This window comes from Zea mays, chromosome 4, assembly GCF_902167145.1.
Source record: "Zea mays cultivar B73 chromosome 4, Zm-B73-REFERENCE-NAM-5.0, whole genome shotgun sequence".
NCBI lineage: Eukaryota > Viridiplantae > Streptophyta > Magnoliopsida > Poales > Poaceae > Zea > Zea mays.
Window position 1 is genome coordinate 25,520,806 of NC_050099.1, and position 18,846 is coordinate 25,539,651.

Genomic DNA, 18,846 nt, shown 5'->3' on the forward strand with positions numbered 1-18,846 from the left:
ATACGTTCCCATCGAATTATTGGGTGTAAAGACGGCAATGAGTACCGAAACTCGAATACCTAACACTGATATGTAGGTGGATATGAGATGATTTATATACCCGTGGGTACGTTAATGGACAACAACCTCTACCCTCATACCTGCGGGTAAAATTTACCCATATCATACCCTATTATTATCTAATAAAATCCATCTTAGCTAAAATAAAACCCATCTATAGCTATTGCTTTTTTAACTATCAAGTTATGTAACCACATGGTTTGTTATATTTCAAGTTAAACTTGTTTTTGTGTATTTATTTGACATTTTGTGTGATCGGAATATTATAATTTGAGATCTTCTTAGAGAGTATGGGTTACCCGACACGTAAAATTACCCACGCGGGTACGAGTATGGGTAAGATTTTATACCCGCGAGCGTATATGGGTAACACGATGGATATGTTTTTTTTGGTGATGTGTATGAGTATGAAATGCTACTATCCAACGGGTATATAGTCGTTGCCATCTCTGATTGGGTGTATATAAATAAGTTGATGGTCTATGAAAAGAGAAGTATATTTTTTGTCTATCTTTCAAAAACTATTTCAATAGTAAAGTGGGTTGATATATTATTTGGAGGGGTAGAGGTGTAGGTTCTCTATATTCTTTTGGAGACAGATAGCTAGTTAAAAATTTATGTCTAAACAAGCATGACCTAAAATTTTCATAAAAAAACAAACCAGACCTTATTTCGATGTTATAGCAATAGCATAAGAAGCTGTGGTATCAATAAACTACAGTTCGAAAACTCATCCATTTGCAAAACAATGGTTAAAAAAGGTTTAGAGTAGAGTTTTTAGTAAAACTCAAAAAGGCTATATATTTACCAATATCATGGTATTCAACATTATAAAATTGTTTGCATCTAACCACCTCATATAACTCTAAAGACTAAAGTATTTCTTAAAACCATGCTCCATCCGTCCTAAATTAAAATTCGTTTTAGTTAATTAATAAGTCCATACAATATTGTGTATGTGTTTTATATATGTGTTTAGGTTCATATTCATTTATTTAAATATATATATATATATATATATATATATATATATATATAAATTTTAAAACAGAGGGAGTTTTATTTTTTCTAAAACTCTAAAAATATTTTGCATCAAATCGCAATGGGCAGGAATACCGACATGCGCCAAAAGGCCAAACTGAGAAGGGCACCTAACGGAATTTGGGATTTCCTCCGCCATTAGTTTGGGTTGCCCACAGCTTCCGCGATCCACAGAAAATACATCGCCATTTCCCCAATTTACCGCTGACACCCTCCACAAACCGCGAATTTCCTCCCCGGCTCCTCTCCCTCCTCCCCAGTCAATCCCCACACAGTCTCGGCCGGGCCCTCGCGAGGCCGCCGTGGAAGGACCCCCAGCGATGGGCTCCGGCGAGGAGGACACAGGAGGCGGAGGAGGGGCGGTGCGGGGCGCGGTGCTGAAGGCGCTCGTGGTTGTCGGCGGCGTCCTGCTGCTCCGCCGCCTGCGCCGCTCCACTACCCGATGGGACCACGCGCGAGCCGTCGCCGACGCGCTCTCCGGAGAAAAGGTGACCCCTGCTGCCTCCCTGGAGCTGCGTTTGGTTCCCGGGGCATTCCGATGCGACCGCACTGAGAATTCGTCAGAAAATCCCCCTCCCCTCCCCTTTTTTTTTGCTGCGAGGAGAAAAATCCCGAAGCGGCGGCGTCTTTTTTTGAACGTAGAGGAAATAAATGTTTGTTACTTGATGCGTTTACTGATGTACAGTTCTCGAGGGAGCAGGCGAGGAAGGATCCTGACAACTTCTTCAATTTGAGGTTAGAATTTTATTCTAACAGAGCACGGCATTCTTCTTCTTTTTTTCTTCCGATACTAGTGTTTCTACTGTCCATTTGATTAGGCTTAATGTCGTGGTCGTGGGTCTGGTAGTCTGGTGGCATTTATGAACTAATCGTAGGCTTGTTTTGGGAGGGAGGTATATGCACAACAGCACAAGCACATCAGCCGAATATTCCGTGCAAACTTTCTGAGTTGATCACTGCAATTCACATTGTCGATAAGCATAAAAGTTGCTGACCATGGTTTGTGATAATTTGGCTTTGGTGGTCATGAGTGTGTTTTTACAAGTTGCTAGATACCTCTAAAATGATTTGAAAATGCAGTACTTATCACACTTGGCATGAACACTGCAAACTGTTTTTTGATTTGGTCTCTTCTTTGTTGGCCTTTGAATATAAACGTGTTCTGGGATCATCTTGTAGTATCAATTGATATAGTATTCAGTTGAGGTCAGCCATTCTTTCTAAATGATTTACTTCTGTACTTTCTAGCTGGTGTCTGTGTCAACTGATTTTTTTAATTAAAGCATCACACAGAATGAAAGAGGATTTTGGGGTAAGCACTGCTTCATTGAATCGTGAATATGATTACATATAAATAGGCTAGGCTCAGCCGGCTTAAGGAAACAGATGGCCGGCGAGCCTGCATGCGCTAGACTACCATGCGAGCTGAGGTAATCAGCGATGCATGCGCTAGCCTACCATGTGAGCGCCCAGGCAATCAGCTCATACTATACGCGGTGCTAACCTGCCATACGAGCAGAAGCAATCAAGGAGCTGATGGCTGCCAGTAGATTTGCTAACACCCTGCCGCAGTAGGAACGTCGGGAGACCGAACGTTCATACTGGACCGAAACTCTAGAAACACCGTAGAAGGAAGCCCCTTTGTGAAGATATCGGCGAACTGCGAGGTTGTCGGGACATGGAGCACACGAAGCGCGCAAGCAGCCACGCGTTCCCGGACGAAGTGGAGGTCGATCTCGACATGTTTAGTGTGTTGTTTGCATCGAATTAGTCGAGAGGTAGACCGCGCTCACATTGTCGCAGTAGACGAGGGTAGCACGCTGCAGGGGTCGTTGGAGCTCCTGGAGTAGCTGTCGCAGCCACGAAGCCTCGGTGACGCCGTTGGCCACAGCATGGTACTAGGCCTCAGCGCTGGAGCGAGAGACCGTCTGATGCCGCCTGCTGGACCAGGAGATGAGGTTGTCACCGAAGAACACAACATTGCCCGAGGTGGACTTGCGTGTGTCAGGACAACCTGCCCAATCCGCGTCGGTGTAGACGGTGAGAGCCGAGGACGAAGAGCAACCGAGGAACAAGCCAAGGTTGGTGGTGCCGCGGAGGTAGCGAAGAATCCTCTTGACCGCGGTGAGGTGGGGCTCCCGCGAGTCATGCATGTGGAGGCAAACCTGCTGAACAGCGTAGGTGATGTCAGGACGAGTGAACATCAGATACTGCAGGGCGCCAACCAAGCTGCGGTAGAGGGACGCATCAACAACGTAAGAACTGGTGGAGGACAGCTTGCTCTGCGTGTCAACTGGGGTGTTGCATGGTTTGCACGTGGTCATCCCCGCGCGCTCAAGAATCTCCAGAGTGTACTGATGTTGAGTAAGTAGCATCCCGATGGAGGAGCGGGAGACGGTGATCCCTAAGAAGTGCTGGAGTGGCCCAAGGTCCTTCATTGGGAAGGACGCCTGAAGAGCAATAATGATCTGGCTGACCAAATCAGGTGACGAAGTAGTCAGAATGATGTCGTCCACATACAACAACAAGTAAGCAATAGCCGAGCCCTGCTGGTAGATGAATAACGAGGTGTCTGATTTGGCCTCAGAAAATCCCAGAGTCTTCAAGTGCGATGCAAAACAACTATACCAGGCACGAGGAGCCTGCTTCAAACCGTAGAGGGACTTGTTGAGGCAGCAAACATGATCTGGTCGTGAGGGGTCAACAAAACCCGAGGGATGAGAGCAATAGACTGTCTCTGAGAGTGTGCCATGAGGGAACACATTCTTGACATCCAGTTGATGAATAGGCCACTGACCAGAAAGACCCAAACTGAGCACAGTGCAGATGGTGGCAAGCTTAACGATCGGGCTGAAAGTCTCGGCAAAGTCAACCTGAGGGCGTTGAGTGAATCCTCGGAGGACCCAACGAGCCTTATAGCGGTCAAGGGAGCCATCTGGATTGAGTTTGTGCTTGAAAATCCATTTATCGGTGACGACATTGGCACGAAGGTGACGAGGGACGAGAGTCCAGGTCGAGCCTGGTACTCATCCTCCATCGCTCGGTGCCAGTGATGGTTGTCTAGAGCGTGGCGGTATGAAGTCGGTACCAGGGAGACCGCGACAGCTGCTACTTGAAACCATCCTTCGCGTGGGTCTGCATGCTATGCTGGTTGTCGACCGGCGGCACGCGCACAGCGCCGGGCGGCAGGGGTGGAGCGACCACGGGCACGCGAGGCACACGGGCCGCACGCGCATGCTGTGTGCCCCAGCGCCAGGCGCCAGGCGCCACCGGACCATCCCCAGGGATCGCAACGTGCTTGGCAGGAGGTCCAGCGGACGAAGCAGGGGCCTAGTCGGTGAGGAGGTCGGCCCAGCGAGTGGCACAACCACGTCGACGGGGGATGGCCCAGTCGGAGGAGCTGATGAAGCCGACTGAGGGCCGAGTGGCCCAGTCGGGTCGGGCGGAGGGAAGCCGGGGTGAGGTCCCGTCGGCCTTGGGCCGAGCGAAGGGAAATCGGGGGGAGGCCCAGGCGGCGTGCCGGGGCCGTGCAGACCTGCGGACGTTGGCCCAAGTAGAGAGAGCGGCTCCCAAGCAGCACCATGGTCCATGGACCATGCCAGGCAGGGGGCATGCATGCCTGGTGCATCAGAGGCAACCTGCACCGTCGGACGATGAACAGGGGCAACAACATGACAGTCAAACTCATCAAGAAAATTAAGATTAGTTAGAGATTCCGAGGGAGAGGATGCCTCGGCAAAAGGAAATGAGGTTTCATCAAACACGACATGACGAGAAATGATGACACGATTAGAGGAAAGCTCGAGGCATCGATAACCCTTATGGTCGTGTGAGTAACCAAGGAAGACACATAAGGTGGAACATGGGGCGAGCTTGTGTGGCATGGTGGCAGATGTGTTTGGATAACAACAACCGAACACACGAAGATGGGTGTAGGAGGGAGGGCGATCGTATAGGGCTTGGTGTGGAGAAATCGAGGGTTTTGGTGGGGTGGCAATTGAGGAGGTGGGTAGAAGTATGAAGTGCCTCAACCCAGTAAGGAGGAGGGAGGTGTGCTTGGAAGAGCAAAGAACGGATGATATTATTCGTGGTACGAAGAATGTGCTCGGCCTTGCCATTCTGTTGAGAGGTGTAGGGACATGACATGCGAAGAAGCACGCCAAGTGAGAGAAAAAACGCACAAGAGAACGAATTGTCAAACTCACGACCATTGTCACATTGCATATTTTTAATAGTGGTGCCGAATTGTGTGGCAACAAAGGAGAAAAAATTAGCAATGGTAAGAAATGTGTCGGATTTGAGGCGTAGGGGAAACGTCCACAAGTGATGAGAATAACCATCGAGAATGGCAAGATAATATTTAAATCTAGAGACACTGGGAATCGGGGAGGTCCACAAATCACAATGTACAAGGTCAAAAATATGTGAAGCACGGGACTGCGAAGTGGGAAAGGGTAGGCGCACATGGCGCCCGAGCTGGCAGGCATGACAGACTTTGGTGGACGAGGCACACTAATTACATGTTATGGATGATGAGCTAATTAAATGCGAAAGAGACTCATGACCAATGTATCTGAGGCGACAATGCCACAACTGAGGAGAGGCTTCGACGAGCAGGGAACTGGCAGGAGCGGCGGGAGGTGTCGGTAGGTTTAATGGGTAGAGAGGTCCAGAGCTATTGCACCTGGCAATCAAACTCCGAGTCTTGAGATCCTTCACAGAGAAACCAAAAGGGTCAAACTCTACGGAACAATGGTTGTCTATGGTAAATTGACGAATAGAAACAAGATTTTTGATAATATGTGGAGACACAAGAACATTAGCAAGATGAAGATTCCTAAGGAAAGCGAACCCTGTGCCCGTAATGGGCAAGTGGGACCCATCCCCAACAATGATGGATGAAGGTGTGGAGGAGGTGGGAGTTTGGGAATGGGAGAGTATACCAGAGATGGAAGCCATGTGGGATGTGGCACCGGAGTCCATGTACCAGGCACTCGGAGTAGCGGGAGGTTGGAGTGTTACAGTGCTGAAAGCGGCAACGAGTTCCTGCTGGTTCCAGGGCCCAAGTGGTGTTGGCGGCGCAGGACCCGGCTGAGGAACCTGGGGCGGCCCAAGAGCACCAGGCCCATAGGCGTCGAAAGGAGGAGCCTGTAGACCGGGTGTGGCCCAGCCACCTAGGGGAAACCACGAAGCAGGTGGTGGCCCATGAGGAGGTAGCGGCCTAGAGGCCGGCCAGGCTGCCAGGGCGTGTGGCTGCACCATGGGTCGAGTTTGCGCCATGGGCCGAATCGGGCCGCTGGAGGCGACGGGCGTGCCGGGCCGGTTCCCCTGGACTGGACCTGGCCACATGTGAATGGTCCCTGTCCAGGGATTGTAACTGATGGCCAGGCGCTGCCAGACTGGGCGCCGGACTGGCTGCTGATGGAATAAGTCATGTGTGGAGGACAGTCCGCAGTCCGCACAGCATCTCTGCTGCAGGACAACAGCAACACAGCAGCTTTTAGACAGCAGCAACACAGCAGCTTTTGACTGCAAGGACTGCGGCAGACAGCAAGGACTGCGGCAGGCAGCACAGCAGCAGTCTTTTGACTGCGAGGACAGCCTGCAGGCATCTCCTTTACTGCGAGGACAGCCTGCAGGCATCTCCTTTCAGCCTGCAGGCATCTCCTTTTTCAGTTTCAGCTTTTGGAGGACAGCAGCTTGCTGCAGTTTTTCCTTTTGACTAGAGTACAACAGCACCTAGTGGTTAGTGCAGTTTGTAGGACAGCATATTCGCAACTCTAGGAAGCATATGCTGCAGCCCCTTGGGCTATAAATATGTATCCCGACCCTTAGAACGGGTATGGCATTGTGTAGTGTTTGAGGAAATAAACAGAAAATTGCCCCAACTCATAGTGTCATCCTCTTGATGAGAGTTAGAGTCCCTCTACTTACAATTGGTATCGGAGCCAAACTATCCTGCAGCCTAAACATCTCGTGCTCATCTCCTTCCCGTGCCTCTCCCCACACTCAGTCGACAGCAAGAGCTCCAACTGTTCCTTCCTCCCCTGCTCAGACGAGCAACCTTTCGTCTGAGACAGCCTCTTCCACACGCAGCAACCCCTCACTAGCCCACCATGTCCCTACGCTCGGTCACTTCGAGTGCGCGGCGCTAGCAGGAAGCCGAGGTCACCGCGGCACAAGAACGAGAGCGAGCAGCAGCAGCGGCTGCAGCGACAGCGGCGAGGGCAGCACGGTTGGCGGCGGCGGAACTGGTAGCAGCGAGAGCGGAAGTAGAAGCAGCGGAGGCGGCGGATGCTGCACGTGCGGCGGCAACAGAGCTCGAGGTTCTGCGCGGCAGTAGAGCTGGCAGCTCTGCTTCTGTCGACGACAACACCGACGACGAGCTCAGGCTGGCGAGGGAAGCAGCGCGAGAGCAGGCGGCACAGTGGACAGCCGCGCATCCCCATGGGGCGCGCGTGGCGGCAGCCCAAATAGGCGCCGACGCGTTGACGGCGCTCCGGGCGAAGGCGCACGCGGCGGCAGCCCCGACGGGCGTAGACGCGCCGGCGGTGCTCCCGGCGGTGGCGACCGAGTCGACGGAGATCGCGGCCTCTACAGGCGGCGCGACTCTCCCTCCCCGGATCGGTACCATGGTCGCCGCATGGCCCAAGCCATTGTCAGGGACATCGGCCCGGCGGTGGGTGGCCTACCCTCACCAAGACCAACTACATCGAGTGGGCCGCGGTGATGAGGGTACGGCTCCAGGTTCGCCACATGTGGGAAGCAGTTCGTTACGACGACGTCGACTACCACGAGGATCGGCGGGCGCTGGATGCCCTCATTGCTGCAGTCCCGCCCGAGATGCAGTTTTCGCTTTCCCAGAAGCGGACTGCCAAGGAGGCCTGGGACGCCATCGCTGCGACCCGCATCGGCAGCGATCGTGCCTGCAAGACCACACTGCAGGCACTTCGCAAGGAGTGGGAGAACCTGGCCTTCAAGCCAGGTGAGGATGTTGATGACTTTGCTCTCCGCCTCAACACTCTGTTGCAGAAGATGGTGCAGTTCGGCGACGACACCTACGATGAGGAGAGAGCTGTTGAGAAGCTCTTCCGTTGCATCCCCGAGAAGTACAGGCAGATTGCTCGCTCGATCGAGTCTCTGCTAGACCTCTCCACGATGACGATCGAAGAGGCGATTGGTCGCCTCAAGGTGGTCGACGGCGACGAACCATAGGCTCTCTCTGGGCCTATCACTATCGGCGGGAAGCTACATCTCACTCGGGAGCAGTGGGAGGCCTGCCAGGGTGACAAGAAGGGGGAGTCCTCGACACGAGGCCGCAAACGCGGCAAGCCGCGCAAGGCGCGTGGAGGCGCCCAGGCCGGGGCGCGAGGACATGCTGAGGGTGGTGCACGTGGAGGTGCCCAAGGCGGCGCCGTCGGCAACAAGAAGCCGGCACGAGACGACGGCTGCCACAACTGCGGCAAGCTTGGCCACTGGGCCAGGGATTGTCGGCAGCCACGACATGGCCAGGCCAACGTCGCACAGGCGGAGGCGGAGGAGGAGGCCCTGCTCCTGGCACATGCAAGCATCGAGCCATCTCCAGCGGCACCGGCCGCAGCGGCACTCCTCCACCTTGATGAGTCGAAAGCACGCGCTTTCCTCGGCGACGGCTCCAACAAGGACATGATCGAAGGATGGTGCCTCGACACCGGCGCCACTCATCACATGACCGGCCGACGGGAGTTCTTCACCGAGCTTGACTCTAGCGTCCGAGGCTCCGTCAAGTTTGGGGACGCCTCCGGCGTAGAGATCAAGGGCACCGGCTCAGTCGTCTTCACCGCCGCATCTGGTGAGCACAGGCTGCTCACCGGAGTCTACTACATCCCCGCGTTGAGGAACTCTATCATCAGCTTGGGACAGCTGGATGAGAACGGTTCGCGCGTGGAGGTCGAGCACGGAGTCATGAGGATCTGGGACCCCTCTCGTCGCCTTCTTGCCAAGGTACGCAGGAGTCCAAATCGGCTATACATCCTCAGTGTGAAGGTGGCACAACCTTGCTGCCTTGCTGCTCGTCGAGACGACGGGGCATGGCAGTGGCACGAGCGCTTCGGGCACCTTAACTTCGAGGCCCTGAAGCGGCTCAGTGCCAAGGAGATGGTACGAGGCCTGCCGTGCCTTGATCATGTGGAGCAATTCTGCGATGTCTGCGTGTTGACAAAGCAGAGACGACTCCCCTTTCCCCAGCAGTCGAGCTTCCGAGCCGAGAGGCTCGAGCTCGTGCATGGGGACTTGTGTGGCCCGGTGACACCAGCCACACCAGGAGGACGACGCTACTTCTTGCTGCTCGTCGACGATCTCTCCCGCTACATGTGGGTGATGATCCTTGGCAGCAAGGGAAAGGCTGCGAACGCCATCAGGCGTGTGCAGGTCGCTGCGGAGGCGGAGTGCGGCCGCAAGCTGCGCGTGCTGCGCACCGACAACGGCGGCGAATTCACGGCGGCTGAGTTCGCGTCGTACTGCGCGGATGAGGGCGTTCAGCGCCACTACTCCGCGTCGTACAGCCCGCAGCAGAACGGCGTCGTCGAGTGGCGCAACCAGACGGTTGTGGGGATGGCTCGAGCTCTCCTCAAGCAGAGAGGAATGCCAACTGTCTTTTGGGGAGAGGCGGTGGTGACAGCGGTTTACATCCTCAACCGCTCGCCCACCAAGGCTCTCAACGGGATGACACCGTACGAGGCTTGGCATGGGCGCAAGCCGGCGGTCTCTCACCTACGGGTCTTCGGTTGCCTCGCGTTCACCAAGGAGCTTGGCCACATCAGCAAGCTCGACGATAGGAGCACCCCGGGGGTGTTCATTGGCTACGCGGAGGGCTCGAAGGCCTACCGTATCCTTGACCCAAGAACACAGCGTGTGCGCACGGCGCGCGACGTAGTGTTCGACGAAGGGCGAGGATGGGCGTGGGACAAGGCGGTGGACGACGGCACGACTCCGACGTACGACTTCACCATCGAGTACGTCCACTTTGAGGGAGCTGGGGGAGTAGGCAACTCTTCTCCGAGCAGGTCTACCCCAGTCCCCAAGTCTCCACCGACTCCAGCGCCAAACTCTCCAGCTCCTGCTACAACGAGCTCTTCACCACCACGCACTCCAGCCACGACTCCGGCTACAGCGAGCTCTTCACCACCACGTACTCCAGCACCGACGGTACCCTCTCCGGGAACGTCCTCTTCGACACCAGCTCGTGTCGAGCACGACCCAGTGGAGCTCGTGACCCCGCTCTCCCGCGACGAGGAGCGCGTCGACGCGTGCTACGACGGTGAGCCGTTGCGGTATCGAAGGGTGGAGGGCCTTCTCATCGACCCGTCGGTGCCGGGCCCTGCGTCTCGCATTCTGGCAGGAGAGTTGCATCTTGCATGCGACGACGGTGAGCCTCGGTCTTTCGCGGAGGCCGAGAAACATGCGGCTTGGCGTGCCGCGATGCAGTCGGAGATGGACGCGGTTGAGACGAACCGCACTTGGGAGCTCGCTGATCTCCCTCATGGTCATCGCGCGATCACCCTTAAGTGGGTGTTCAAACTGAAGAGGGATGAAGCCGGCGCCATCGTCAAGCATAAGGCTCGCTTGGTGGCACGCGGTTTCTTGCAGCAGGAGGGGATCGACTTCGACGATGCCTTCGCCCCTGTAGCACGGATGGAATCCGTGCGACTCCTCGCGCTGGCAGCCCTGGAGGGCTGGCATGTTCATCACATGGATGTCAAGTCGGCATTTCTTAACGGCGACTTAAAGGAGGAGGTCTACGTACACCAGCCGCCAGGTTTTGCGATCCCTGGCAAGGAGGGCAAGGTGTTGCGCCTGCGCAAGGCTCTCTACGGCTTGCGACAGGCACCAAGGGCGTGGAATGCCAAGCTGGATTCCACGCTCAAGAGGATGGGCTTCATGCCAAGCCCGCACGAGGCGGCCATCTATCGGCGGGGCAATGGAGGAAGTGCCCTGCTGGTGGGTGTCTACGTCGACGACTTGGTGATCACCGGCGCCAAGGATGCAGAGGTGGCAGCGTTCAAGGAAGAGATGAAGGCCACCTTCCAAATGAGTGACCTGGGGCATCTCTCCTTCTACCTGGGGATTGAGGTGCACCAGGGAGACTCCGGGATCACACTTCGCCAGACCGCCTATGCCAAGCGCATTGTTGAGCTGGCTGGGCTCACCGACTGCAACCCAGTTCTCACTCCGATGGAGGAGAGGCTGAAGCTGAGTTGCGACAGCACGACGGAGGAGGTGGATGCTACACAGTACCGGCGTCTTGTGGGGAGCCTTCGCTACCTCGTCCACACACGCCCGGACTTGTCGTATTCCGTCGGCTATGTTAGTCGGTTCCTGCAGCGACCGACGACGGAGCATGAGCAGACTGTGAAGAGGATCATCCGCTATGTTGCGGGGACTCTCGACCACGGTCTCTACTACCCGAGGTGCCCTGGGGAGGCACATCTTGTCGGGTATAGCGACAGCGACCACGCCGGCAACATCGACACCAGCAAGAGCACAAGCGGGATCCTATTCTTCCTCGGCAAGTGCCCCATCACCTGGCAGTCGGTCAAGCAGCAGGTGGTAGCCATGTCCAGCTGCGAGGCCGAGTACATAGCGGCCTCCACCGCTTCAACTCAGGCGCTCTGGCTTGCTCGCCTGCTCGGTGATCTCCTTGGGAGAGACGTTGGAGCAGTGGAACTCCGGGTGGACAGCCAGTCCGCCCTGGCGTTGGCCAAGAACCTCGTGTTCCATGAACGGAGCAAGCACATCCGGGTGAGGTATCACTTCATCCGTGACTGTTTGACAGAAGGAAGCATCAAGGCGCGATACATCAACACCAAGGATCAGCTTGCGGATCTGCTCACCAAGCCCCTTGGGAGGATCAAGTTCCTTGAGCTTTGTTCTAGGTCTGGAATGGCTCAACTTTCCCACAAGGCGACACACAAGACTTAGGGGGAGAATGATGGAATAAGTCATGTGTGGAGGACAGTCCGCAGTCCGCACAGCATCTCTGCTGCAGGACAGCAGCAACACAGCAGCTTTTAGACAGCAGCAACACAGCAGCTTTTGACTGCAAGGACTGCGGCAGACAGCAAGGACTGCGGCAGACAGCAAGGACTGCGGCAGGCAGCACAGCAGCAGTCTTTTGACTGCGAGGACAGCCTGCAGGCATCTCCTTTACTGCGAGGACAGCCTGCAGGCATCTCCTTTCAGCCTGCAGGCATCTCCTTTTTCAGTTTTTCAGCTTTTGGAGGACAGCAGCTTGCTGCAGTTTTTCCTTTTGACTAGAGTACAACAGCACCTAGTGCAGTTTGTAGGACAGCATATTCGCAACTCTAGGAAGCATATGCTGCAGCCCCTTGGGCTATAAATATGTATCCCGACCCTTAGAACGGGTATGGCATTGTGTAGTGTTTGAGGAAATAAACAGAAAATTGCCCCAACTCATAGTGTCATCCTCTTGATGAGAGTTAGAGTCCCTCTACTTACAGCTGCCGTCTGTCTTGCAACAGCGACGACGGTTGCCCCCGCCACCCCCACCGGCAGAGGACGACGTGGAACAGGGGGAGGGAGCAGGGGCACTGGCGATGAGGGCAGTTGTCGGTGCAGTGGGCGCGACAGACGGTGGCGCCATGGAGAGTTCCTCGAGGAGTAGCTCAGAGCAGACCTCGACGAACTTGGAGAGGGGCCGCTGGCGCTTGAGGAAAGACCGAATGTACTCGAACCGCTCGTATAGGCCGCGGAGGACGTTAAGGGTGAGTACGTGATCCGTCACCGGCTCGCCGAGCTCAACAAGAGAGTCCGCCAGGGTCTTCATCTTGCGGCAATAGTCAATGATGGAGAGAGTACCTTGGTTGAGGTTGCGGAACTCGGTGTCGACGTTGCCCACAAACTGTTGCTCGAGGGCGAGCCAGGTAGTGCGGGCGGTTGGCGCGGACGTCGTGACGATGTCATAGAGATCGATGGTGATGGCGGTATACAACCAGGAGAGGACGTGCGAGTCCATGCGTGTCCAGTGCGGCACGTCGGGGCGTGCGACGTCGCTCAGCACATGATCGACCAGGGCATATTTGTCGAGGACGAGCAGGATCAAGCGACGCCAGCGGGAGAACGACAGCGTGTCGAGGTCGAGGACGACGGGGACGAGGGCGCGCACGTTGAGGATACCGAGGGCCTGTGCATGAAGGGAGGCAATGTCATCGGCCTCCGGTGTGGTGCTGTCGTCACCACCAGGAACATGGGTGGCGGCGTCGGCCTCCTGGAGGCGGCGCTGGGCGTCAGCGAGCGCGCTGATGGCGCGCGACGTCCTCCTCCAGTTGGAGGCAAGCAGCGGCTGCAGTGGCGGCAGCAGACGTTCGTGCCTCGTGGGCAGCATCAGCCGTGGCAGAGCTGCGCAGGGAGGCATCGTCGGCGTCCAGGGTACGGTGCGCAGCAGCGACAGCGACAGCCGCGGCGGCGGCGTCCATTAGCTAGGTGTGGATGCGGAAGCGGAAAGAAACTAACCCCTCTATACCAGGAAAGAGGATTTTGGGGTAAGCACTGCTTGATTGAATCGTGAATATGATTACATATAAATAGGCTAGGCTCAGCCGGCTTAAGGAAACAGATGGCCGGCGAGCCTGCATGTGCTAGCCTACCATGCGAGCTGAGGCAATCAGCGATGCATGTGCTAGCCTACCATGTGAGCGCCCAGGCAATCAGCTCATACTATACGCGGTGCTAGCCTGCCATACGAGCAGAGGCAATCAAGGAGCTGATGGCTGCCAGTAGATTTGCTAACACAGAATTTTCTAGCAAATATGCAGTGGGGTCTGCACAAACAATGGAACTCGAAAATCATTTGTTTGTATGAAAATTCTATGTTGTCTTGTCTTGTATTTCAAGTTCTCAACTTTGAGCAAATTGTTTATGAAACTATATATTCGTTAAAAGGATCCATGTTTATTGTAGAATTCATAAGTTTGATCTAGTGTTTTCATCCTTGGACAAGGTTTTTTTGGTCGATTCCTTGGATCAATGTCTGAATGGTTACACTGACCTGTTAGGGTTTTCTTTAACTGTATTCTTAATTGCTCTTTCTAATCTGCTGTTATCATTGAATATTTTTCTTGGATGTAAGTAACTTGGTAGAGGTGAGAAGCATTAATGATACATAAATTTTGCTGTTTATCTGCATTTAAGATGCAAAAAATTGTTACACACCCATAATCATGTACATTTGCTATTCTTTTTTCCTTTTCAACTCACTTTTTCCATGCGTGAGACAAGTATTTTTTAAGCATCTGCTGTTGTGTTTGTAGCCCATAAAATGTCCTGTGTTACAATTCAGTCTTCTTTTATTTTCAGAATGCTCACATGTCCTGCAACCGAGATGGTGGATGGTTCAAGGGTGCTTTACTTTGAGCAGGTATGGTCATTATCCCTATCCACTTTTCTTTATTACAGTGCCCCTTTTTGGTATCTCAATTTCATGGTTTTCGTTCCAGGCATTTTGGAGATCTCCAGAAAAGCCTTTTAGACAAGTAAGTCAATCTAAACTGTATTAGTCACTCTAAGATGTCTTCTTTGCCCTTACCAATTCACACGTAGGATATTATATGCTATAAGTCTTGAGTTTCTGCACAAACTTATAGTGTTATGCTAGTCAATATACTAAACAAGATGATATTATATTATCTGACATTGCAGATACATAAGAATCTTCTGGTTCAAATGCTTTATTTTACTTACCCTATTTTGATGAACTTCCAATGCAGCTATGTGAATATTTCCTGTTACTTTTAAATCCCTTCTTCCTGGTTAACCTAACCAGATTAAACATTTCTTTGTCATTTTGCAATCTATGTTCTTGCGATGTGTAATCTTTTCTCTGGCAACTGTAATGATCCGATGATGCCATTAGTTTGGAGTATTGAGAATATGATTCCATTATTCGCAAGAAATGCTTCATATGCCTGTTGATAGGATAGTATTCAGATTAAATTTGAATTTATGTTCTTCTGTGTCCATTCTATATCTTCAATGTCTTATGTGCACTACATATGTGCAAATAATGATATGTTCTAGTCCTCCAGAGATTCTACATGGTAAAGCCCTGTCCGAAGGAGATGAAATGCGATGTTGAGGTGAGCTCAAATTTACCATACTTCCTCTGAGATCCTGCAATGGGCCCTTTTGTTTCAGCTTTTTTCGGACGAGTTTTTCTGATAATCTGGCTGTGGGGAGAATCTGAGTATCGTGAGGATTACGTGTGGATGAAGATAGGTTTGTAGTGTTTAGGATCTAGAAAGTGACAGATTCCTACTATTGTGACGACTCGGTCAATTCTGTGTTCACGTTGATTTCAGATGGTTTTCACCAAAGCGATTCTCACAAAAGCGGTCTGAAAAGTTGGGCGTTTAGCAGTTCACAACAGCTTTTGGCGACCAGAAGCTAAAAAAAAGCTAAAACAAACAGACCCAATGTCATGAAGTTGATGTACTGAACAAACTAATGCATCCTTACTAACATTTATCAGTATTTACTAGTATTCAGCTCGTTCTCCTCTACTTGGCTTTGTAAAAAATAAGACCATTTGAGCAAATGGTAAATCCTAATCACTGTTTTAAAGGCTAGGCGTCCAGGCGGTGGTCCAACGCCTAGGACTCAAAAAGCTTGGTGTGATGGAACTTGTTCATAGTGGATAGAGCATAAAGTGGTCAGAGCACATAGTATTTTCTACAGGGCTAATTTTATTTTGATTGTTCTGACAATTAATTCCTTTCTTGTGGAATTAATAACATTTCAGTGAGTCTATTAATATCTAGAATCATTACCTTTTGTTTTCTGGTGTTTACAATGGTTGTGGCATTAAAATTTTGGTTGAAGCAATGCAACTTCTCATCAATGTTCCTGCTTTTAGGAAATCTGATTGAAATATATTAATATTTTAGAACGATGTTGCAGGAAAAGCTGACTAAGTAACATTTTAAATTTGTTTTTCCAATGGACAGTTGAGTTCATATGCAATTAGGGATGCTGAAGAGTACAAGAATTTCTGTGACCGTCAAAAGGATCAGAGGCCACAGGCAGAAGAAGTAATTGCAGTATGTCATTTCGAACACAATCTTACTTTTCAGACTGTTTGTTTCTGAAGTTTCCCCCTTCATTTACTTATGCCTGTTAATGGCTAAACTCTTGAGGGACAGCTGCAAATGAAATGAAGGAAATATTTTACAACAATTAGATAAATTTAATCACTTTAACGATTATTCTTAATCACCCTGTGCATATTAATGTGTGTAAAGGGAATTAGGGACCAGGTGGACTTGCCAATGAATGAATGAATAAATCCACAGAAAATAGAGATGCCGTTTTTTTGTATTATCAAGGGAGGGGACCCATCCGAAACCAGAACAAAAATGATGTAGGGTATTTCAATGGGTTTTCAATATAATTGATATTTTATTGATAAGCCATGGATCACCCTTTTTTGCTTTTATTATTCATTTGCAGCCTTTGGTGTTTTGAATATGGACTTGAATGTTGTTGTGCTACTCCTGACCTAAATCCAGGCCATTATGTGCTTCACTTAGTGTAATTCTAGGATGACTGATGAGGACCTAGTGTCCTAGTTCCTGCATGGAAAAAAGGCATGGTCTCCTATTTTGCATTTTCAAAACAGGAGACCATGTCTTTTTTCCATGCAGGAACTAGGACACTAGGTCCTTATCAGTCATCCTAGAATTACACTAGGTGTCGTTTGGTTCCTATATTGGTAACGTAATGAGTAACCGATAACGTTAAATCATGTTTGTTTAAGTCCAACCGTAATCGATACCACACTACAAATGGATACCGTCTTATTCAAATTTGTCACCGCTGGTATTCGAGTGTGAATCATTACCATTACCATTTACGTTACATTTCGTGAACCAAACGGTACCTTAACTGTAAACCATTACATAGTAGGCTGTGCACATATATTTGTGTTGAAATCTACAGTGCAACTCCATATGGAGTCATGAGTTGACTCTTGCATAGTACATTCCTTGCTCAAGCTCTACACAACTTGTGATGCTCGTTTTTATTCACACAAGGTACTGGTGTAATGTTACCCAAAGTACCTTATATACCGCTCTAGTATTTAGGTTTACTTTTGGTGTTCAGGATATCGCAGAGCATCTGACCACCATACACTTGTCACGATGCGGACGAGGAAAGCGTTGCTTATACGAAGGATCTACCCCACCTGAAGGTTTTCCCAACAACTGGGTGAGCTAATTGCTACCGTCTCAACCAGCAATTCGGCATGTCCAATTCTCTTTCTAGCTGAATAATCTGCGAACATCTTTTTAATTTAGTACTACGTCAGAACCCTCCTAGTGGTAATCCTTGTCCACAATGTTTCGCTCATTTCCATCTCAACATTGGCATTTTATAGAGCGGCGCGTCGTACTGTACGTCGGATCTGTCCATCCACAAAAACGGCGAAGTACATATCTGGGACAAAGGTTTTGACGACGAAGGGAACCAGGTGATTTCCTTGCACCTTTAATTTAATTTGATAGTGTTCCAGTTGTTTTTTTTGTCAAGATCGTGGGAAAGAGAATCTCCTTCTGACGATGTGCGCGCTGACTCTCAGGTTTGGGGGACCAAGGCTGGCCCCTACGAGTTCAAGCCTGCTCCCAAATCCAAATATGACGACATGTTCTCGCCGTTAAATTTCTCGGCTCCTTTGTCGCTAGAGAAGAAGCTGGATAAAGCATATGTAATTGATGACCAGTAGGGCCTGCCCTAAATTTTTGTTCATAGGAATGGAATAAGTGAATAGAATGTATATGTATATACTGTACTGAGTTATAATGCATTCTTTGTTTTGAGCAACCTGTGCATCTTAGTTGTCCATGGGTAGCATGGTGAGGCATGGTGATGCCTTGTCCGACCAGATTTGAGTCAGTACGCAAGATGACCCAGTCACTGTATACTATGGTATGTTATTTATGCCATGTCAGGAAAGATTTGTTCCAGTCGCATTACGTCAGATGGTTTATTATGACACTGGCATTAAGGTTCCTGCTGTAGGTGGGATTATGTGGAGCTCCGGAATGGTGATCGGTTGAACTTTACATTGAAGAAGTGGGGCACATAATGCTTGGTACATGGGTAGCAATATCTCCAATAGGTTACCTATTTCACCTGAAATAAGTCTATATAACCCTTTAACCTTTAGTGTGTGGTCTACTTCATTCCATCACTTTCAATACCGGTTGTTTAACTCCACTTTCAAAACCGGTTGTTTAACTCCATCAGATTTGCAAAACTAGATAAATAATCCTCTGGACAATTTTAATTGGTGGTTTTTGATGACGTGACATTGATTTAAATGACACTAATTTTGTATTTTCATTTCTATCATCTAATAGTATCCATAATTTATATAATTTAAAAAAATCAGTAATTATATATTATATTTGCTATATTTTTCTTGAAATTTTAGCAGAAACAAGTTAATTATTAAAAATAAAAAATTACATAAAAAGTGTTTAATATTTTGTCTCTAATTCATTTATTATCTTTTAAGGATAAAATTTTTATTACTATAACTAAACTACTATTTTTTGTTGATTTTATCAACCAGTGGTCTTTCTTATAATTACTAACTCAATAAATTTTATATTTATATTTTTAAAAATACTTACCAAACAATAATAAAATGATTTCTAATTTTTACATAAACCTTCTCTTATATAATGTAAC

General features: G+C 50.4%; 1 protein-coding gene across 1 annotated transcript; it reads left to right on the plus strand.

Moving 5' to 3' along the window:
• Positions 1–1,284: 1,284 nt before the first annotated feature.
• Positions 1,285–17,971, plus strand: LOC100382707 (uncharacterized). Its single transcript, NM_001175430.1, has 9 exons — positions 1,285–1,589; positions 1,787–1,836; positions 14,455–14,515; positions 14,595–14,630; positions 15,183–15,233; positions 16,101–16,193; positions 17,257–17,361; positions 17,531–17,623; positions 17,732–17,971. The coding sequence occupies exons 1-9, from the start codon at positions 1,422–1,424 to the stop codon at positions 17,873–17,875; spliced, it is 801 nt and encodes a 266-aa protein (NP_001168901.1). The 5' UTR covers positions 1,285–1,421; the 3' UTR covers positions 17,876–17,971.
• Positions 17,972–18,846: the final 875 nt, after the last annotated feature.